The 24,204-nt window shown below is 40.6% G+C and overlaps 1 protein-coding gene across 2 annotated transcripts; it reads right to left on the bottom strand.

Annotated features, from left to right (window-relative positions):
• LOC105014460 (guanine nucleotide-binding protein subunit alpha-14) lies at positions 1-23,134 on the bottom strand. Of its 2 annotated transcripts, none has more exons than XM_013136800.4 (7): positions 22,646-23,134; positions 8,199-8,383; positions 7,898-8,052; positions 4,533-4,661; positions 3,172-3,301; positions 2,825-2,978; positions 1-2,351 (listed from the first exon to the last, which is right to left on the bottom strand). In XM_013136800.4, the coding sequence occupies exons 1-7, from the start codon at positions 22,767-22,769 to the stop codon at positions 2,161-2,163; spliced, it is 1,068 nt and encodes a 355-aa protein (XP_012992254.2). In that variant the 5' UTR covers positions 22,770-23,134; the 3' UTR covers positions 1-2,160. The 2 variants fall into 2 exon arrangements, with proteins under 2 accessions (XP_012992254.2, XP_019908264.2); XM_020052705.3 differs by lacking the exon at positions 22,646-23,134 and adding an exon at positions 16,222-16,242.
• Positions 23,135-24,204: the final 1,070 nt, after the last annotated feature.

The raw sequence follows: 24,204 nt of genomic DNA, 5'->3' as shown, positions 1-24,204 counted from the left end.
TGAATTTCAATATAGTCCACAATATTTCAATATTGCTCACACCTTTATTTTTCATTATATGCAGCCTTTTTGCTTACCTTTCTTTCAAGGTTGGCAATGATTATGGAGGTGATTGTAGGTAGCGATGGCCAATGAGGCTATTACCGTTCGTCTAGCAGCAGGATATTATGCTAGCAGCGCTAACTCAGATTTTCTATTTCTAAACAAAAGCCATCATTGAAAAATATGGGGCAATATAGTTAACACTCTAGTCTGTAAATTTTATGTTTAATGGTCGTTCCAATATTGTTCGTGTCTGTTATTTTTTACTGACTAGATTGTTAACTATATTGCCTTATACATTTCAATGATGGCTTTTATTATGATAAAGAAAATCTGCTAGCATAATAAGCATAATAACCTGCTGCTAAAATAACGCTAATGAAGCCTCGTTTGGCCATCACTAATTGTAGGTAGGACTGTGGTCTGAACAGTTACGACAAAACAACACCCAAACCGAAACGTTGAGTCGCAGTTTAAGGTGATCAATGAGGCAATACCGCAAGCTAAATCAAAGCATCTGTAAAGCGAGGCAGAATAATTTTACACTTTAAGCATATTTTTCTTATCAACACAAGCGTAGCTGAGTCAAGACAGAAGCAACAAAACAACTTCATAATCCAATACAAATTCACAAACAACTTCATAATCCAATATAAATTCACAAACAACTTCATAAACTTCATAATCCTAGAACTAGGTAGGATTTTTTTTTAATTCCCCCTGCACACATTGAAAGCTTTGTCATGTTTTAGGTTTCAAATAAAACAGGAAAAATCTATGCAGTTGTTCAAATGCCTATAGCCTACCTAATGACAAAGTTAAATGCAACATTTGCTGCTTATATAAATCACACATGGTTTTACTGCACTAAAGCAACAGAACTGCTTGAACAGTAAAATCTTTCTCTTAAAAACATATTCAGATGTAAAATTGAATAGGCTACCAACTTCAAGGCCAAAACGTCCTTGGCATTAACTGGTTGATTGACCTACACATCTTTCCTAACGCTTTCCGATTCATTCATTGGAATTTGCCTAAAATCATAATACATGTGCAGGGGCAGTCCTGTTAATGTTTGTAAATGGCAGCCCTTTACAAGTAAAATGTATTGCTAGTTGTATAAACCGAGAATGTATGTGATGTTTTCATTATTAGGCTTGTTAGTAGATCCATGGTTTTGAACTTTAAATAGATGTATCAGATGAGCAAGATCAGGAACACTATAAAATTGTGCCAGCCCCAAAGATAAGTGGATAGTACTGTGCTAAATACTATTAAATGAAATAGTATAGCAAGCACTACATGATTGAGATGCTGCAGAGTGTAAAGTAAACTAAAGGTTTCTAAAAAAGGCACTTTAGACAGATTACTTGCGGTTCATTGTTTAGACAAATATATTAGTTAGAAGTGTAAAAATATTTTAATTTTCTAATATTTTAATTGACAATTTCACGTCCACTCTCACTCATAACTTTCATTCTAATGCTCACAGAGATTTGTTGAGGAGTGTTTTGAGTAATTTCTAGCTAGATCTTACTTTTAAACATAGTTTATTTGTTAATAAATCTAGGTGATATATTCCCATCATTCTCTCTTCATTTTCTCGACATCTGTAATATAACACAAAAAAGTTAGTTGAGATGTTTAGCTAATCCTTCCTTTATAGCAAACTACACCAGAAAAAATTAATTTGTTTTGGTGTGACCAACATACAAGATAAATGTATTTCCTGTAAAAATAAATTAGTCACCTTTGGCTTCCCCTTCACTATAAAATGAATTTTGTTTCCATCTAAAGGATATATACAGGGGTTGGCAACTGCTGTAGTCATCTGATGGCTTTAATTCGGAGACTATTTTCCAATGGTGCAGAATTACAAAAGATGCTCTACCTAATAAACTATCTTGGAAAGAAAAACTAAACTTCAAGCCTGCCAGTCAAAGCATATTCTTCTAACAAACCAATCTGACCTTCCAACCAAACAATATCTACTCACAATCTACTCGCTATGTCTGCTCTCAGGTCATTATGTGCTTTAATCAACGCATGTCAACGCATGCCACACATGCTAGATCTGGGACCATGCTAGATGCCTCCAAACCGGACGGGATCTTTCCTCTAAACCAGGTTGAACTCCTTAAGGTTGTGTCTGAGAATGGTGTCTTTTACAGCCGCAAAGACAAAGCGGATGTTCTCTGTGTCTGTGGCACAGGTAAAGTGGGAATAGAGAGTCTTCTCTTTGTCTGGGTTCTGATCCTGGTACATCTTGAGGATGAACTCCCTGGCAGGTTTAGGGTCATTCTTTGGCCCTGGAAACAAAAGATACAGTTAGGGTGAGTAGTGTGTGTGTCTGTGTGTGTGTGCAGTGGAGATGGTTTGTTGAACTATACATAAGGAATGATCTCGTCCGAACCTGAGACCTGAACCTGAGACCTGAATCTAAGACCTGAGACCTGAACCTGACACCTGAGCCTGAGACCTGAGACCTGAACCTGAGACCTGAACCTGACACCTGAGCCTGAGACCTGAGACCTGAAACTGAAACCTGAGCCTGAAACCTGAGCCTGAGACTTGAACCTGAGACTTGAACCTGAGACTTGAACCTGGACCTGAGATCTGAACCTGAGACCTGAGACTTGAACCTGAACCTGAGACCTGAACCTGAGACGAGAACCTGGACCTGAGACCTGAGACTTTAACCTGCAATCCGGTGGCAGCTTGGGTACCTAGTTGGTCGTGGGTGTCCTAACTGAATTCAACACACAACACGACTAGAGCTTACCGGTGTATTCTGGGAAGTAGTTTACGAGGTGAGAGTGAGTGATCTTCTCCTCTAGGATGTCAGTCTTGTTGAGGAAAAGGATGACAGAAGAGCGCTGAAACCAGGGATATGTGATGATTGTCTTGAAGAGGGCTTTGCTCTCCTCCATACGGTTCTAGTAGAAGTTAATGGACATCTCAGTTACATTGTATAGATGGTTACTTCATTTTACATAACAACATGTTAGTAATAGTACAGTAATAGTAATAGTTTATTCTGAAATGGATCAATCTCACTAGCCTGTTAATATATAGGTGACTTGGTGAAGAAAGGCTCAGGGACTAGACATTGTAATGCTTGGCACTCACCTCGTTGTCGCATTCAGCCAACACCTGGTCGTACTCGCTGAGCGCCACCAAGAAGATGATGGATGTGACGTTCTCAAAGCAGTGGATCCACTTCCTCCGCTCTGACCTCTGACCCCCCACATCCACCATCCTTTCACAACAAGTCAAGGTTAGGAGAGCTAATGGCTGCTATAGTAAGCAGAGTATGGTGAAAATGGGAAACTATACTTTAGAGAGTCATTCCATTATTTAACATGTCTAACAATAGTATCACTAATATGAAACTATTCTGAATAGCTTAAGACATCTCCTACATTGTACAAAACAAATAAGGAAGAAATCCTAAACACAGGATGAGTGGCTCTTCTTCAAACACACATGACGCACATTTTTTTTATTCATATTGACTCAATTGGCAAGTTGGGACAATTAATTATGTATTTTAAAGGAGAAATGAGAGAGCAGCTTAACTGCAATGTGTTTAATTGTCAGCTTCAAAGATTTTACTATGTTACTGCTAAGTATAATTGAAACCAGGATAAATCCATAGCACACATCTCCATTGTGCCAGTGGTGATCGAAGGTGAGGATTTAGTATGCCACAAATGTCAGGTGAATGGATTAGCTTTGTAAAGGATAAATGCTCACTAGCAGGTAACACGTTAACAAACCCATTTCATTCTGCACATAAAAATATATACATTGCAAAACCTAAAGGAATATTTAGGTTTTTAGCATGTTAGACCCCATATTCCACATCGTTTTAGTGTTCAAGTGTCATCTACACCGTTTTGATCAAAGTCGCTTTTCAGAGATTCACTTGGCTGTCTAGTTGCGTAGGTGAGTCATATATGTGACAGGCTGTGTGGAAACACACACTGAAATACGGATTCGATGTTGTAGCGTTACAAAGTGCCATTACCACTGTGTTAGTCTAGAGAACCAAGCTCGGGAATTTTGGAGGTATACTACTAGAGAATAGCAATGTGCAGATTTAGTAATTATTCAAACTGGATGCAGAGCAGCTCAAGAACATATTTGGGATTGTAATAGTGGAAATATGTTACACACCTCAATGACATGAGATGGTTGTTTACTTTATTATGAAGACATTTAGAAGCATTTTTCTCTATGTCCGGCATCTATAGTATATTGCACGTAAACAAGCAAAATACATCTCAGAAAACACATTTTGACCAAAACAACTGTCTGATGCTTCATCACTAAAAGTCAGTGGAAAATTGGGTCTAACATGCTAAAAAACGAAATATCTCTTTAACTGTCCCATTTCGCTAATCATCCCATTTTCACAATACTCGCCCTACCTAGTGGGCAGTGTGACAAACAGGACACGCTCTTAATAGAGACGACAATTCATTCACCTGAAGATGACATTGTCCATGTCGAACGGGTACTCGATGATGCCGGTGGTGGGCACTCGGACCCTCAGGATGTCCTGCTGGGTGGGAATGTAGGAGGGATCTGCGATTCGGTTTAAGTCACTCAGATAACTGAACAAGACAGAATGAAGAGAAGAGGTCTATGGAAAACATCAGCAAAGGTCCAACCAGCAACAATTTACTCATTTGCTCTGAAAAGTGAGTCCTGACAATGAGCCAGCAGGGGTTGAAGCGCTGTCCACGTAATTATCTGTAATGCTGTTAGCATTTTCAGTTTTCTGTGCGAAGAAATACTTTGTTCGCATCTGAACAGTTTTTGCAAAAGTACACTGTAGGATTCACTGTAGTGTTTGATCCTTAATATAGTATTCACTGTAGTGTTTGGTCCTTAATATAGTATTCACTGTAGTGTTTGGTCCTTAATGTAGTATTCACTGTAGTGTTTGGTCCATAATGCAGTATTCACTGTAGTGTTTGATCCTTTATAGTATTCACTGTAGTGTTTGGCCCTTTATATAGAATTCACTGTAGTGTTTGGTTCTTAATATAAAATTCACAGTAGTGTTTGGTCCTTAATATAGTATTCACAGTAGTGTCATGTCATGTCATCTTCTTCCGCTTATCCGGGGCCGGGTCGCGGGGGCAGCAGTCTAAGCAGGGATGCCCAGACTTCCCTCTCCCCAGACACTTCCTCTAGCTCTTCCGGGGGGACACCGAGGCGTTCCCAGGCCAGCCGGGAGACATAGTCCCTCCAGCGAGTCCTAGGTCTTCCCCGGGGTCTCCTCCCGGTGGGACGGGACCGGAACACCTTCCCAGGAAGGCGTTCCGGAGGCATCCGAAAAAGATGCCCAAGCCACCTCAGCTGACCCCTCTCGATGTGGAGGAGCAGCGGCTCTACTCTGAGCTCCTCCCGGGTGACCGAGCTTCTCACCCTATCTCTAAGGGATCGCCCGGCCACCCTGCGGAGAAAGCTCATTTCGGCCGCCTGTATCCGGGATCTTGTCCTTTCGGTCATGACCCAAAGCTCATGACCATAGGTGAGAGTAGGAACGTAGATTGACTGGTAAATCGAGAGCTTCGCCTTGCGGCTCAGCTCTTTCTTCACCACGACAGACCGATACATCGACTGCATTACTGCAGAAGCTGCACCGATCCGTCTGTCAATCTCCCGTTCCATCCTTCCCTCACTCGTGTAGTGTTTGGTCCTTAATATAGTATTCACTGTAGTGTTGATCCTAAATATAGAATTCACTGTAATGTTTAAGTCCTGTATATGATATTCACTGTAGTGGTTTTGCCAATCATGAGGGAACAGCCTGGGGACTGGTAGACCCAGGGGAAACTAGGCCTGAGGCATGAGTATGGCAGAGGCAATCCATTTCACCTGATGGCAGTTTACTCATGTTATGTCTCTGCCCTATTGGTTCGCACACAGCCTGGGAATCCAACAGCTTGAAGCTCATTTGGATCTGGTTTTTGAATTAGTAGCTATGTAGTAGCTATGGGTTTTCCTTGGCATTATTTTCCTTAGAATGAACTCCAAAAATAATATATTGGAAGGTTTTGTAATTTGGCCCGACATAACTATAGTTCATTTGTCCTCAGAAACTGGTACTAATTGGTCCAGTTGGTGGTGCTGTAATAAGCATGTCATTTTTAATGTACACCCCAGCTTCCTGTTTGATGGAAATTAGTGGTGTCGCGATATACCCGGATTGACAATAACCGTGATATTTAAAAACTAAAATATTGATATCATGTTAATAACACACATATGATAATATCGTATTCACTTAGGGAAAATGAAGTTGTATTTTTCCAAAAAACCCTCTCAGGTTTTTTGCTACCATTTATGCCACCTATAGACATATGATACATGTGCTTAAACAAGGAGACTGGACCTATGCACTGGTGATGAACTTGTTAGCCCCACTAGAACCCCCGGGTTGAGATCTGCAATGACCCGTTACTTTTGTAGCCTATTCGCTTGGAAGAAAGGACGTTGTACTTTTCCAAACACTCCTCTCTGTGTTAGGCCTTGTGGATCTTTTGTATGTCAGTTCATCTGGTTCTCTTTTTCCCTTTCCATTAAGTGTAATTGTTTTTTTACTACGCTTTTACTTTTTTATTTTTAAAGATATGGTTACAGACTCTCTCCGCCTCCCTACACTCGTATTTTAAGTGTAATTCATGTGCCAAAAGAGATAAAACTCATAGTAAACAAAGTTGAAGATGTTGCGTTATTATTTTTTCTTCAAACAATCTATAGATATCGTGATAACATTTTTATTGTGAATTATTTTGGCCACGATAATCATGTAGTGAAAATCTGATATTGTGACAGCCTTAATGGAAGCTAATGGAAAATTCTAGTATTTATCTAGTCATTATAAACAAATTTGTCTCAAGAACAAATTTTCTAATTAAAACATTTGGCCTATTGACTTGAGAAACTTTATGTGGGCCCAAGGTATACAGTACTGTGCAAAAGTATTAGGCACGTGGAATTTTCTATTCAAATATTTATATATTTTATTCACAAATAAACACTAATTACCCAAATAAATGGTTTTAGTTAAACTTTCAGGTGCCTAAGACAGTATGTTTACATATAGTTTGATCAAAGCTAAGCCAGTACTCCTTAAATGTCTACTCACAATTTCGTGGAGTCAGACAGCTGGTACTCCTTTAATATCATCTCGTTATTTGGTGGAGTCAGACAGCTGGTACTCCTTTAATATCATCTCATTATTTGGTGGAGTCAGACAGCTGGTACTCCTTAAATGTCTACTCACTATTTGGTGGAGTCAGACAGCTGGTACACCTTAAATGTCTACTCACTATTTGGTGGAGTCAGACAGCTGGTACTCCTTAAATGTCTACTCACTATTTGGTGGAGTCAGACAGCTGGTACACCTTAAATGTCTACTCACTATTTGGTGGAGTCAGACAGCTGGTACTCCTTAAATGTCTACTCACTATTTGGTGGAGTCAGACAGCTGGTACTCCTTAAATGTCTACTCACTATTTGGTGGAGTCAGACAGCTGGTACTCCTTAAATGTCTACTCACTATTTGGTGGAGTCAGACAGCTGGTACTCCTTAAATGTCTACTCACTATTTGGTGGAGTCAGACAGCTGGTACTCCTTAAATGTCTACTCACTATTTGGTGGAGTCAGACAGCTGGTACTCCTTAAATGTCTACTCACTATTTGGTGGAGTCAGACAGCTGGTACTCCTTAAATGTCTACTCACTATTTGGTGGAGTCAGACAGCTGGTACTCCTTAAATGTCTACTCACTATTTGGTGGAGTCAGACAGCTGGTACTCCTTAAATGTCTACTCACTATTTGGTGGAGTCAGACAGCTGGTACTCCCTACGGCGCTGGTAACACTCCTGCACACCACGGTCTCTCCACAGGCTCCTGATGGCTTCCACATGACTTGTCTCTAGATCATTCACCATGTCCACCTCCATCTCACTCAACATTATGGCATAGTCCTGAGGGGGAGGGAGCAAACAAGATGGTTGGGACCTCTATGTTAGGACATGCAGTGCAAACATTATTTGGTGGGGAAATTGTCCTTGTCTCTCTGATCAGTTGGTGCTGAGGCAGACCTGAGGCATAATGTGTTTTGGACTCTTGCCTTATTCTGTGCCTCCGAGTAGGGGATGTTGAGGGTCTCCATGGCGCGGATCATTGAATGCATGGCAGTAAAGATGTTTTGGTAAACCAGCTTGGTGAAGCCCCTCTTGTCCTCCTCTGAGTAACCAGCACCATGGATGATTCTCATCTGCTTGATGAAGGTGCTCTTCCCACTCTCTCCAGTACCTTACAGAGAAGAGGAAAGAAAGAGAAAGGGTTCACCACATCCCTTACTATATATGTGGTGTTCTCCAAGCAGGGCCGTAGCTAACGCGAGGAAATGTGGGTTCACGGGGCCCATGGCTTGGCACTGATTGTAATATTGTCTATAAGTGAGGGGTCCCAGGGCATATACAGTGGGGAGAGCAAGTATTTTATACACTGCCGATTTTGCAGGTTTTCCAACTTACAAAGCATGTAGAGGTCTGTAATTTTTATCATAGGTACACTTCAACTGTGAGAGACAGAATCTAAAACACATTGTTTTATGATTAATTTGCATTTTATTGCATGACATAAGTATTTGATCACCTACCAACCAGTAAGAATTCCGGCTCTCACAGACCTGTTAGTTTTTCTAGCCCTCCTGTTCTCCACTCATTACCTGTATTAACTGCACCTGTTTGAACTTGTAACCTGTATAAAAGACACCTGTCCACACACTCAATCAAACAGACTCCAACCTCTCCACAATGGCCAATGGTGTAAGGACATCAGGGATAAAATTGTAGACATGTACAAGGCTGGGATGGGCTACAGGACAATAGGCAAGCAGCTTGGTGAGAAGGCAACAAATGTTGGCGCAATTATTAGAAAATGGAAGAAGTCGAAGATGACAGTCCCTAGGTCTGGGCCTCCATGCAAGATCTCACCTTGTGGGGCATCAATGATCATGAGGAAGGTGAGGGATCAGCCCAGAACTATACAGCAGGACCTGGTCAATGAGGGGACCACAGTCTCAAAGAAAACCATTAGTTACACACTACGCCGCCATGGATTAAAATCCTGCAGCGCACGCAAGGTCCCCCTGCTCAAGCCATGTCCAGGCCCATCTGAAGTTTGCCAATGATCATCTGGATGATCCAGACGAGGTATGGGAGAAGGTCATGTGGTCTGATTAGACAAAAATATTGCTTTTTGGTCTAAACTCCACTCGCCGTGTTTGGAGGAAGAAGAAGGATGATTACAACCCCAAGAACCATCATTCTTTGGGGATGCTTTTCTGCAAAGGGGACAGGACGACTGCACCGTATTGAGGGGAGGATGGATGGGGCCATGTATCGTGAGATCTTGGCCAACAACCTCCTTCCCTCAGTAAGAGCATTGAAGATGGGTCGTGGCTGGGTCTTCCAGCATGACAACGACCTGAAACACACAGCCAGGGCAACTAAGGAGTGGCTCCGAAAGAAGCATCTCAAGGTCTTGGAGTGGCCTAGCCAGTCTGCAGACCTGAACCCAATAGAAAATCTTTGGAGGGAGCTGAAAGATCTGGAGAAGATCTGTATGGAGGAGTGGGCCAAAATCCCTGCTGCAGTGTGTGCAAACCTGGTTAAGAGCTACAGGAAACGTATGATCTCTGTAATTGCAAACAAAGGTTTCTGTACCAAATATTAAGTTCTGCTTTTCTGATGTATCAAATACTTATGTCATGCAATAAAATGCAAATTAATTACTTAAAAAATCATACAATGTGATTTTCTTTTTTTTGGGATTCCGTCACTCACAGTTGAAGAGTACCTATGATATAAATTACAGACTTCTACATGCTTTGTAAGTAGGAAAACCTGCAAAATCGGCAGTGTATCAAATACTTGTTCTCCCCACTGTATCTTTCAGGGGTCCCAGGATTCCTGACGACTGTCACCAAGACACATTAGTTTGCCAACTCTTTTTTTCTTGCCCTCATTAATGATTCTGCAATTTGGTCTGCCAAGTTGATGGCATGAATCTCCTTGAAACAAGGAATCTGCAGTAACCAGCATCAATTCATATGTTGCACATTTGTCACTTGGTCGGATCGTTGGTATGGTCGCTAACATTCTATAGACTCTACAGCCATATTGATGAACAGAAGTGGAACAGGGCTAATGATTTTAAGCAGGCCAATATTTAGTAAAAAACAACATTATTATCATCATCATATTAACAAATGTACTTTGACGAATGGAAATGTTGCCATTAGCTACCAAAGTCAGTCAAGAATAGCTAACGATGGTAACATTATGTTGCTAAATTATGGTAGACCCTACCATAATATCAAAGAGCTTGTTAACGTTATACTGCATCTAAAATCAATTTGTTGACATGAAAATGAGGACAAAGAGTTTAGCTACAATTTATTTGCCTTCTTTAGGGATTGTATTGTTTTCAAGTCTTAGTAATGCACTTTAGATCAAATCTTCATATGCTCTCATTGAAGATGCATTGAATAAAATATTCAGTTTGAAACAACAAACAATCCTAACAGTATTGCGACACCATAAGAAATCAATGAATAGCTGTGGTAATATAAGTTAATGGAACTTCACCCAAACATTTGAATTGTCAGAGTAACACGGTAGGGAACGATGCAGAGGAAATTAATGTCCGACCTGAGCGTGTGAGGAAACACCAGATGAGTTTTGGCCCAAACCAGTCAGAGGACAGCAGTGAGCTAGGAGAGCAATGAGTGTCCAGCAGATGGCGCAGATGAGTCTGTGAATGACCCCACCTCATATATAACCATGGTAGATTATGAATCACCATGGTTATATCTCCATCACAAACTAGTACACCAGGATGTAAACACAGAAGAACCGCACAGAACAAATGTCCTATCCACTCTGCTAAGGTAGGAACAATGTGTGTGTGTTTGAGTTTGACAAGGAGGCATTGCACTGCAAATTGTTTAGTGTTGATTCAAGATTTAAATACACCCTGAAAGAGCCATTCATCCATTTGTTTGCCTCTGTGTTTAGGTTTGGTGTAATACACTATTGTATAACCAGGTGGCAGTAACCTATAAAGAGACTGCATTTATACAGAACGTATAAAATGCAGTCAGGAAGGGTAATGCAGACAGGTGTGCATGCTGTGGGAAGCAGACCATTTTCTGACTGTGGTCTGCAGGTAGTGTAGCAGTAGCTCAAATATGGTTAGGCTAACTCTGTGATCAAAACCATGTTCCACCTGGATACAATAAACTTATTTTTATATTCATGAGTGATAAATGGATCAACAAAGCAAAGGTAAATGTCTGGACTATGCACTACACAGCCGAAGGCTACAGTGACTTATTAAGAGGCCACTACACACCCTCTAATAGTGCAGTGAACACTCACCAGTGAAACCCACCAAAACAACAAACCATTATGATCATATTCCCAGCAAACTCTGCAGTAGAATCTTTAGGATTGTTTTTATAATTGGGTAAGTGAAATAAGCTTCGTACTCCAGCACATTGGATTTCAAATGAAACATTGGCTATCAGATTGCATGCAATTACTGCCTGGAGTCTGTGACCCATAGTACCTTCCCTGGTGATGCTCTGCCAGGCCTGAACAGCAGCCATCTTCAGTTCATGTTTTTTTTTGGGCAGAATTTATACCTGGTTTTCAGCAAGTGAAGTGCACGCTTGATTGGATTCAGTTAGGATTATTGATCTGGCCCATCAAGAACATTCCACGTTTTGGCCCTGAAAAAAAATCCTTGGCTGCTTTAATATTATGTTTGGGGTCAATATCCTGTTGCAAGGTTAAGGGCAATCAATATGAGGCATTTGGCTGGGTCTGAGCAGACAAAATGTTTCTGTACACCTCGGAGTTCAACCCACTGTTGCTGTCAGCACTTAAATCATCAATGAAGACAAGTGACTCGGCTCCAGGGGGAGTCATACAAGCTCCAAAACGTAACACCTCCACCTCATTTCACAAATAATTTTTCGTTCTCCACACTTTGGTCTACCAAGTGATTTGCCATTGATGAGAGAGCCAGTGCTCTCTTTCTTTTTCTTAAAGTAACAAACAGTTGATTTTGGCACACCAAATGTTTTGGCTAGGTCTCTAATCTATTTATTCTGATTTATCTGTATTATGATGCCCAGCATGACTTTGATCTATGTGTTGTCAGACACCAGCAACTAACTCCAAATGCAAATTCCAAACCCAGAATCAATACTAGACATTAACAGCTCTGTTGAGCATGCAGTAACGATGCAATGAAACATACCTGGCTACGTGCTGTGAAGAAAATTGTCCTAATAGTTTTGGTCCCATTAAAAAGGGGGACTATATACAAAATGTTCCTTATTCATTCTAAATGGTCAATTTTGATATGGCTGAAAATATCTTCAAATAAGTCGACAGTCTATACATAACCAGAACATCATTGTATACTTTCAAATCCAGAGTGCTGCAGTACAAGCGAAAACAACAAAACTTGTGTCACTGTCTGAGTTCTAACGGACCACACTGTACATACAGTCTATGCCATGTTTGATTTAAACACTCAGGGTGTTCAGTGCTACACGCTGCGGCCCTGGCAGAACAACAGCCTTCCCACCCAGCTGTGTTTCTGCGTGTGTGCCTCCATAAATATAAATCGAGACATATTATATCAGCACCAGATCAGGATTAGGCTTAGTCTCATCCTCCAATCCCAACAATGATATACACACACACATACACATAAGCGATCGCTCACATTATCAAATGGGTCTGGCAATGGCAACACAAATTAATTAAACCTACGTGCGTATCAGATTTATTGGCGAGTGCAACAGATCTTAAAATGATCTTGATTCAGGATGTAAAGACAATTGCCTGCTAAACAAATCTGTAACTGAGCAAGTGAGGTAGGAAAGACAAGAAGTGATGCAACCATCTCTCCCTTTCTTTTGTCGCTGATAAGAAACGGAGGATGGCAGATGGTTAACTCAAAGGAAATGAGATTAATAGGCACAGGTGAATAAAGTTAAAGGATAAAAGAACGCTTCAGGAAAGAAATGAGAGACAGTTGGGATGAGGATGATTTCAAAAAGTATGCTGTTTGAAAATGGAGTCATTGCTAGGTAGCAATCTTCTCTTATTCTAGAAAGTGTTTTGAGTTGTTTCTGAGTGGTAGTCAAAGACGGGCTAAATCTTGGCCACCATTTATTAACAGTTCCTGGAACACCTCAGGATTTAAATGTCATGGGGATCATTTCTGTCAACGCCAGACCACAGCCCATACAGAACACAACATTTCAAATGATTTTTTTTTGTAGAACAGTGGAACAGGACTTTGAAAGTGAGTTCCTATATGTGAGTTTAAGCTGAGGGATTTTCCAAGAGACTAAAACCAAAGTGAGTTGTTGCTACGTTAGAAGTTTTTGTATGTAGAATTTCATTAATTTGAATGAATTTGACTTTCAAAATGAAGCCAGTCAATATTCTAATGAGAACAACATGTGCTCAATAAGCCACCACACAAAACCTTCCAATAGACATAATGGGACTGGATTTTGCCTGTCAATGATCAACCAACTAAGCCAGGACTTAGCCAGGTACTATATTAAGTTGACCAATCAAAGAAAATGCAAGTGCCCAAATCAGTCAGTGGTCAGTTAGTAATTGCACTTATCCTGAGTGTCTATTTAACAAAACAGTTTAGAGTCTACTTGTTACTGTACATACATATATTTTTTTTTAATATATAACAAGTAGATTAGAGCCCATGCTAAAGTAACATTAGTTTGACAATATACACACTTTTCATTTCCACTTGAAGGCGCCAATGCAGTGGCTGGTACACTAGTGTCTAAACTCGGATGAACAGCTTAAAAGGGAAGCTAAATAGTAAAAAACAAACTGTGATAAAAGCAATAGATATGGCACAGAGGTAGATGTATGTACCCTGACAGGATATAGATTTGGAGCCACAAGAGTCCTGGCCCAACAGTCGGCATGGCACCCACATAACTTAAAAAGAACTCAATGTCCAGTACAAATGTTGCTTATGGTCAAGTCCATCAGTACCAATTTGAGTCACTTACCTATGCATTTTCGGCATAGCATTCTAAAGTTAGAACAAAAGGTCTGAGCGCACTGCTGCCTGTATAGTCTGAAGAATATTTGCATCGGCATTTCAGATTGAGGGTCAAAATGGATAATATATTGCCGTTTTTTGGGGTTAAACAGAGCAGGCTTACAGAATAAACAGGAATGAAATATCTTACGTCTAATTATATTTCAGCTGTGAAGGTTCCAATTAAAAGAAAAATGCTCGTATCCAGTAAGTGGACACCCTTTTAAGATTGCCGGGCGGGACAACCACTCAACTCAGTAATAGTGAGTACGCTCGATGATGTAGCAATCAGCAAAGTCATTGCTGGAAGCATAAAAATGGCGAGTATTAGTTGACAAATGCAACGGTTGGGGAGTGCTGAGTAGCACCATGGGGAAATGCAAGGATTTGGTGGCACAAGCAGGGTACCCCAACCAACAGTGAGTTGCAGTTATAGAGAAGTAAGATGACGTGGGTTAGGGTTAGGGCTGTGTCATATCCTCAGATTGTACTCTATGAATTTTGTGGAGCACCATCTGAGGATATGACACACCCAAATTATTTGGTATATAAAATGAAGGATAGGGGTCGTAGAACTGATCCCTGGTGACGCCAGTATTGGGAGTATGCGGGTGGACAGAGATACTCTACATGTTAAGAAGTGGTGTGCCAGATAGGATGCAATATTACAGAGTGCAGAGCCTGAGACGTACAGCTCAAGAAGACGGAGGAGGACGAGAACAGAACAGGGGAGTCAGCCTGGGCCGAGTGAAGTGCCTTTGTAACAGAGCGAGCTTGGCTGAGTGATCTGTTTTAAAGCCTGACTGGTTAGAAACAGCACACTCAAATCAGTTTTATTGGCGGTAGCCTTCAACGATATATTATTGTTGATGCTGAATTATACACTGGAAACAAATTCAAAATAACTCTGTTGGTGCGTGTTTGTGTTTCTTTTTTGTTAATGTCATGCTCACTACTTTTCTGTTGGGCAGGACGAAGTGTGTCATGTGAAGGTGGGAGAGCTTGGTGCTCTGTAGACTGTCCGAGGTTCTCTCCATGGTTGTTTAGACATGTTTATCTGCTCCCCCAGTTCCTCTCTGAATACATCATCACACAGTCTCACAGCTAACATTCCTTTCAGACTCTTACTGCAAGAACACCGCATCCTCACACACTGCACTGTAACCAATGTGTTTCTTCATTACGCTATATTGTATGGTCTTCTTGGACTGAGTCTTTCATATACATTTTCTACATAGCATGTGTGAGCTTCCAACTTGTCTGGATCTGAATCGGTTTTAGTCTGCCAGGCCATCTCAACCTTAACACATTCAATGTTTAAAGAAGCAGGCAGGAGACTAAAAGCGTTGTTCCAGAAAGAACAACAAAGCCCCTAACATTCTAGGCAATTGTAGATATCAGAGGAGTTGATAGGTGTAAGCCAGTGGTGTAAAATCCATTTGAGTCCGGAGAGACTCACATAGTTTCCTTTCTATCCAAATGTGAAAAACGCCATCGCTTTTGGATATTCCAGTTCTCCCTGACTGTCTGGATTTTACTTCCCATAGCTGGAGATTACACATCCCTAGTTTATGGAACATGGTCACAGTTCCACCTTCCACTCTACTAGGCTAAGAGGATTTTTGTAGTGGGGATGAGATGTTCTGCTAAATCACCTAAATGTTAAAAGAATATATAATTGAACAAGTCACAGCATTTGCAGTGTTGTTTCACTAAGTCTACCTTTAAATTCAAATTGTAGTTCATTTTGTACAATCTAAAAAACGTTTTAATAATTATAGCTCAAGATACCAACGATAGATTTAGAGTCTTATGTTTTGCACTCTCAGTTTACTCAGTGATGCAGGGGAGTCAAATTCTATTTGAGAAGGTCAAGTCACATTAATTTCCTAAGTGGCAATCGACCGGATGGACATTGTTATTTATCAGAGTAGTCACACCTTGCAATCCATGCAACCATGAACTTTTCAAACTGTTCTCACCTCTCTTGTTGGTAGATCTGGGTCCGGATCCGGCTTGCAGCTATTGAATATAGATGTGATAGTGAAATAAGGTTATTACCATACCAGTACCAATGGGGTTTTCCTGTCCGTCAGTCAGTGTGTCTGTCTTTCTATCCCTTTGGCCCCTCTCCCCTAAACAGAGGAGCATTTAGCAGTGGATATTATGAGCTTTAGCAATTACCATAACCACACAGCCTGCCTACTTGACCACGGACACAGTCAAACATACTTTCGCTTCCTCTTTTGAGGGAGCAAAGATGTGAGGACTTTTAGCTTACATAAAGCCGCTATGATGAATCTGTACTGTTTCTAAATGAAGAGTGAGGTGACACTGAGGTAAAACACAGGTGGGTTGGTGAAAAACTGTCACACAATGACTTTTGCCTCTGTTCACCAATGCAGACGAGCAATATCAATGTCTTGCATTTCACGTGTCTCCCATGAGTTTTACTGTGTCACTGTCTAATGAGACTGTCAGGGACATACTAGTGGCCAGGGGCGCCACCAGGAATTTTGGGCCCCATGACAAAAAAAATTATTGGGCCCCCTCTGCGTGGCGGTTACCTATTTTTGGGGGCCCCTATCAGTCATAGGCCCTTGGAATTGTCTTAACCTCCCCCCCTATACGGCGCCCCTGCTAGTGGCTCACACACTTCCTGCATCACACACGACAAAATAACTAAAAAAGGTATTTCCTTACAGCGCCATTATAGGTTTACATTTGTCATGTAATTGGAAGAAAGAGGTTGGGTTTATTCATTTTCTCACAGAAAGTGCAATAATTCACTGCACCAATGACACTGGATATAATGGAATATGCTTGTGTGTGGGATTAGTTGCCCAAAGAGCCTAAAGGTGACCTGTTAAGCTGCTGCCTGTTATTTTCCAACAAGTAAGTCTATTATTTGATAGAGACGTTGTCAGTATATCAATACCTTCTACAGGAACATTGCTGAAGCACATTAGTATTTATGTGGAAACAACTTTGCTATCATCATGTTAACACATTTACTTTAGATTGCAATGTTATCATTAGCTGATGCCGGCAATTTTGTTAAAATAGCTATGCTTGTTAATGCTAACTGGATACAGTGTATTTTTTCACAGAAAGAGGGAGTTTGCTCTCAAAGTGAGGTGGATTCTTTGGGAATCACTGGCATTGAAAAGCAGGGTCAACATGCAGTCTTGTATGCTGACGGTGCATAAGTGTTTTGATACGTGTGATGCGAGTATATACTGAAATATAATATTTTGACACTGTGTGCAAGGTAGACTGACTAGGAAGATGTTCACATTTATCTGAGGTAAAATTCCTATTTAACATGGACATATTTTGGGTCGAGTAAACCCTATAGATTCACTTCTTCCTTTCTGGTTGAACTGATTGTTAGAGGGTTGCGCAGGAGTGGAGCCATCACACGTAAGGCAACAAACATTCGCAAAGGCAAGTTGCAAATGACTGATATAAAAATCTTCTTGCATCTCATGAATTATGACTTAATAGTATTTCAAGTTCACTCAGTCAAAATGTATCTACGATACATCACAACTTTCCAACTCAGGCAGAGGGTGGGTTTCAGAGGAAAGACAGGAGACAAATACACAGGTGGATGTGCTGTATGTTATTTCTGGGGACAAAAAGCAACTTAACATGACCTTCCCCCCTTTTGAAGATTTCAAAAGCATTTATTACAACCACAAAGAACAGTAACTATAGCTATCCTGTCTTTATTAACATGCATATCAATGGCACATTCAATGTCTGTCACTTTTATGGGCCTGACGACAAAGGGTTTTACCATTGATAAGCTCACCCATTCTGCCTGTCTCATTACACTTCAGAGCCGACTGCTGAAAATCAACTGCTGGGGAATATCCAGAAAATAAATGTTCATGCTATTTTCTGATAATGATATGTTGTTTATATAACAATCCTCCCTCCCACCATCCCTCCCTAAGATTTTTGTGATGTGAAAGAATAAGACAAAGATACTTTTTCCACTTTAAATGTGACCTACAATGTGAACAATTCAATTGAAAAACAAACTGAAATCTTCGAGGGGGAAAAATGAAAACCTTACAATAACGTGGTTGCGTACCTGTGCACACCCTCTTATAACTGGGGATGTGGCTGTGTTCTGAATTAACCAATCACATTCAAACTCATGTTAAATAGAAGTCATTACACACCTGACATCATTGAAAGTGACTCTGATTAATCACAAATAAAGTTCAGATGTTCTTGTAGGATTTTCCTGACATTTTCTTAGTTGCATCTCAAAGCAAAAGCCATGGTCCACAGAGAGCTTCCAAAGCATCAGAGTGATCTCATTGTTGAAAGATATCAGTCAGAAGAAGGGAACAAAATAATTTCCAAAGCATTAAATATACCATGGAACACAGTGAAGACAGTCATCATCAAGTGGAGAAAATATGGCACAACAGAGACATTACCAAGAACTGGACGTCCCTCCAAAATGTATGAAAAGACGAGAAGAAAACTGGTCAGGGAGGCTTCCAAGAGGCCTACAGCAACATTAAAGGAACTGCAGGAATTTCTGGCAAGTACTGGCTGTGTGCTACATGTGACAACAATCTTCCGTATTCTTCATATGAATGGGCTATAGGGTAGGGTGGCAAGACGGAAGCCTTTTCTTACAAAGAAGAAAATCCAAGCCCGGCTGAAGTTTGCAAAAACAAACATCAAGTCCCCCAAAAGCACATGGGAAAATGTGTTATGGTTTGATGAAACCAAGGTTGAACTTTTTGGCCCTAATTCCAAAACGTATGTTTGGCGCAAACAAAACACTGCACATCACCTAAAGAACACCATACCCACAGTGAAGCATGGTGGTGGCAGCATCATGCTTTGGGGCTGTTTTTCTTCAGCTGGAACCGGGGCCTTAGTCAGGGTGGAGGGAATTATGAACAGTTCCAAATACCAGGCAATTTTGCCACAAAACCTTTCGGTGTCCGTTAGAAAGCTGAAGCTGAAGAGGAAGTGCACCTTTCAGCACGACAACGACCCAAGGCACACATCCAAATCCACAAAAGCATGGCTTCACCAGAAGAAGATGAATGTGTGGGAATGGCCCAGCCAGAGCCCCGACCTGAATCCAATTGAACATCTCTGGGGTGATCTGAAGAGGGCTGTGTACAGGAGATGTCCTCGCAATCTGACAGATTTGGAGCGCTTTGGCAAAAAAGAGAGGGCAAATATTGCCACGTCAAGATGTGCCATGCTAATAGACTCCTACCCAAAAAGACTGAGTGCTGTAATAAAATCAAAAGGTGCTTCAACAAAGTATTAGTTTAAGGGTGTGTACACTTATGCAACCAGGTATTTGTTCGTTTTTAATTTTTCCCCATCAAAGATTTCAGTTTGTTTTTCAATTGAATTGTTCACGTTATAGGTCACATTAAAGTTCTGACATGATTTATCTTGTCTCATTCTTTTACATTACAAGAACCTGGCATTTTAACAGGTGTGTGTAGACTTTTTATATCCACTGTATGTATGTCATAGGAATATACATTTTGGGTTGTATTACCCCTTAAACTTAATATAGCCAATGTATCTGATGCAGTTTTTGCCAAAGACAATATGGGCAATGCTATACTATTTTTGTACTTTTTTTGTCCAGACAATCATCAGGTACACATACCGAGAAAGAGGGCCACTGTTTTGCATTCTTAAAGATGCTTAGATCCTACAGTATTTGAATATTGACTGGGCAGGACAAAATCAATGATGGGCGAAAAAAGAAGAAACAAAACCTAAGGTCACTGGAACAGTGACATGAAGTAACAGAAACCTATATATTTAAAAAATGCATCTAGTGTAGCAACATCAATCTAATATTTATTGCTATCAGAATATTGCTATACTGATAATTGACCAACTTTTCTGTGTTCAACAAATTAAGGGCTCAAAGTGCATAAGTGAAGGCAATAGGCAGCATTGAACACATATGATTTTAAAACACTATGCCATTGATAAACAAAATGAAAATTGAATTACAACAGTTTTCATATTTACTTCAAATAAATGATTTATTATGCCACAGGTTGAAAATTTTTTAAATTCACTTTTGTTCTCTTAATGGTTTATGCAATATGTGGTCATTAGATAATGGCAAAACCTATAACATGAATCATAATGCCATGTAGAAAATGTACTTATTAACTTAATTTTGAAAACCTCACATCCCCATTCTACACTCTTAAAACTGCTCCTAGCTAACATTGTCATGTATATTTTCAGCAGATCGTGAATATGTGGATATTTTAGTAGTAACCTACGGATTAAGAGAACATATCCATTCCAAACCTAAATGTGCTAGTAATTGCTACAAGTAGGACGTGGCAAGGTTTTGTTTTAAAAATGTCTATAACCTCATCATAATTTAAGCTGTCTGTAAGGTCCGAATGTCAAATATCAATACAGTGAGTTCAGGCACCCTGTGCGCATGGATGCTGGGAAAACAGTCGCACAACCGTGCATGTAGTCACTGGAAGGGGTAATAAGCATCTTGTGCAAACTGTGGTACTACCTGCACTGTCTGCTGTGACTGTTCCCTCAGGTCAAGGTCCGGAGAGGACTGCCAATGGTTGCCCAATGCGTGCTCTTTTTACAAATTGAAATAGACTCGTCTGTTTTGACATCTTCTCGATGATCAGGTAAATATTGTCACAATAGCTCGATTCATGGCGGGAAATGCTCGGTAATTTGTTGCTAAATAGGCTGTAACTTTGAAAAGGGCGCTTTTCTAACGTATACTGTAGATGAATATAATTTCAATATAGCCAGTCTACTCTACGATTCGTTAATGAATGAAATGATGTTATAGGACTTACTTTACGCATATATTTACTGTTTCATAGCAACAGCAACATAACAAAATTAATTGTTGATTGCAGAGCCATTAAATTAGAATCTCTCTAGATCAGTGTTTCCCCATCCTGGTCCTGGGGACCCAAAGGGGTGCACGTTTTGGTTTTGTCCCAAGCACTCACGCAACTGATTCAAATGCTGTTCTACCACTTACACACTTGATTGACGTAATCATCATCAAGTCTTTAATTCTAATCAGGTGTGTGAGTGCTAAGGCAACAACACAAACGTGCACCCCTTTGGGTCCCCACTACCAGTATTGAGAAACACTGCTCTAGATGACTCTGGGTTGAGTTGGCCGCTTTTATTCTAATATGCGCACATGCGCGTGAATGAGGGACGCACCAGAGAAGAGGCGCGAGTAATGAATTGATGAGACCGACCTACATAATGCTGGGGAGCGTTGAGAGACTGAAGGAATTGTTTGATAAGTGCAAAGTTGTGAAACAAGAGATGATAAAATATGCAAACAATATATTGTCTCATAAGGATCACGCAGTTACATATTTCGTAGCAAGAAGGACAACATGATTGGGTATTGTTTCGATCCAGATCCTTACAAACTTTAGGCGGGTCAGTGATTACATTTGGTCGGGGCAAGGCCCGCCCAGGCCCAATAGTGCAGCCGTCACTGGCTTGATCTGAGATTGATGCGTCTGCCTATGCATTTCTCTGCAACATTAATAAACAGTTGTAAATTATTTGGACAGGCAAGGACGTATTATATTCCCTGACCTGTTGCTTATGGAGCCCGGTATGCTTTAATTTAAAGTATGTCTTCCTGCCCTGTCCAAACGCAAAATACTGGCTTGAACTGTGAGATACACATTCAGGCTATTTGCATGGCTTTGCATAACCGCGGTACAGCTATGCGACTGAACACAAAAACTTCCCAGTTCAACGGCTGAAAGGAAGCAGGCTATTCCCTAGATCAGTGGTTGCCAACCGCCAATGTACTTGGCCTGTCCACAGGGGTACCTGAGAAGACTCATGAGTGTCATGATGAGACCATGCAGGCTTACTGGTAAAATGCACATGCGAGGGTATTTCAGGTTACTCAGTGCAGCGTAAAGTTCAGCGTAAGGGCACAGAAAACGAAAAGGTTTGAGAACCAGTGTTAGGTGTTAGCGAGAGGCAATTATCGTTCCACAATTTTAATTCACGACCGATGTGAACACCAATAATTAAGTGTAGTGTTATTACAGCCTACACTGAGCGGTGGTAACTTTGTAGAACAATGTGTGCCCAACAGTGCCGAGCGCAGCAAACAGAGCCTGAGTGCAACACACCCGAAGAAGCAGGGTGAAACAAATTATAAGTTGCACAGCATGGATACAGGCTAATATTACTAATGTGTGATAGTGAATATCAGAATTTTACTGTGATAGTTCCCATCCTAACCTTACAGGGGTCAGCTGGTGTAGTTCACGCGGTAACGAGAAGCATATAACCCAACACTTAGGGTAATAGGCCTATTGGCATCTTATTGGCAGATGGGACAGCTCTTACCTAAGAGCAGCAGTTTGAGTTCCCTTCTTGAGTCTTTTTTGTCCCGCCGCAGCTGCTTGTCAATCTCCTGGTTGATTCTCTGATTCTCTTTCTCCTCTGCCGACATACAACATCCAGCCATCATTGAAGTCACAGTCCAGTATGTCCCCTTGAGTTGCACTTAACGCACTGGAGACGTCGGATCAGAAGATGCCGCACCCTGAATTAATAGCCAATGTCTGTCCAATTCTAATTCCTCCCAGTAGGAATGCGCATAGCAAATAAATGTTTATTTCATTATTTCAGTATTAACTTTCTGAAGTTCCGGATAGTCTTCTCTCTAATTACGGTTATTGGAACAGTAACATTTTGCTCTATGCGTAACTAGACCAACCGCTACCAGCGGTGGCAGACGGTGAACGTTTGGATGTCAGTGCGCGTATGGTCCCTGGCGTTATTCGGCACATCCTGAACTTTATTTATGGCAGTAGGATTACGAATCTCCACATAGAGGGCGGAGATGGACGCGCCTAGCCGCTACACTGAATGCGTCAGTTCTATTAAGCTTGCCCCGGGTACACCGGAATATGGCCCGTCAAGTCATTGGCAGAAAAAGGGGAGATAGGAACGCTTTTCTTAAATAGAAAATTGTGCCGTTGTTAATTTCGTGAACATAGAAGCATTATCCACGAGACAACCCTTTTGTTTCAAATATTTATTAAACTACTTTTTAATCGGAAGGTTTAAAGAAAGCACTTGTGCATAATGAGAAAACAGAATTCCTAAATTAGCATGCATCAATGCATCCAGTTTGTTTTGAACCGAATTTACCATAATCTGAAATCGGGGTGTCTGTCTGTTACGATATCACAAAATTTGACATATGCTATATTTTAATATTTGTGATTTGGATTGTGTGACAAAATATTAACAATAACACTATATCAAGATCTCCAATTAAGAGCCTTTTATGAAGTAATCTATAACATCTCAATCAAATACAACAAAAATGGCTATTAAACTCCTCTTTTGTCTTCCATTTGGGTTGTCTCATCTGGCAAGCAACTCCCTGAAAGCAGTTTGTTAATGGCCACTTCATCTACACTGTTGCTGTGTATGTGCGCTATATCAATACTACAAAATCAAACCAAAACTGGTAAAACAAGGAATTTTCCTGTCTCTATTTAAGAAAAGAAAAAGTCACCTTGGTTTTGGTTAGGTTAAAACGTTCCATTTGGGTTAGGGTTAAGGTCAGGATTAGTAAACATTTCACTTCTAAGGGAAATATACTGCTGTCCCCATTTATATAGGTAGGTGTGACTTTTGTGTGTTTCAAATACACATTTGGCTTTAGTGAACATTTTAATCACCAAATGTAACATCTTTCCTACAAATTTCCTAGCTCGCATCAAAACATAAGCTTTCTTCTGGTCTTAGTATGAATACTGAAACATGTTTACAGAGGAGTAATAGCCCACTCATTCCAATAGGCAAGATTACATTTTCCTGAATTAAATAAGAACACATGCTCCTAAGAGAAGGAAGCACAGCTCACACAATAAGACACAGGTACATGTAAA

The sequence above is a fragment of the Esox lucius genome, chromosome 13 (genome assembly GCF_011004845.1).
Source record: "Esox lucius isolate fEsoLuc1 chromosome 13, fEsoLuc1.pri, whole genome shotgun sequence".
Lineage (NCBI taxonomy): Eukaryota > Metazoa > Chordata > Actinopteri > Esociformes > Esocidae > Esox > Esox lucius.
This window is presented reverse-complemented; position numbering and strand designations above follow the sequence as displayed.

Excerpts from the sequence above, each read along its gene's own strand:
- LOC105014460 (XM_013136800.4), bottom strand. The coding sequence starts at position 22,769 with ATGATGGCTGGATGTTGTATGTCGGCAGAGGAGAAAGAGAATCAGAGA. Across the intron at positions 8,384-22,645 it reads ACTCAAACTGCTGCTCTTAG|GTACTGGAGAGAGTGGGAAG; the intron begins GTAAGAGCTGTC and ends CTTCTCTGTAAG. Across the intron at positions 4,662-7,897 it reads CTGTCTGACTCCACCAAATA|TTATCTGAGTGACTTAAACC; the intron begins GTGAGTAGACAT and ends TGTCTTGTTCAG.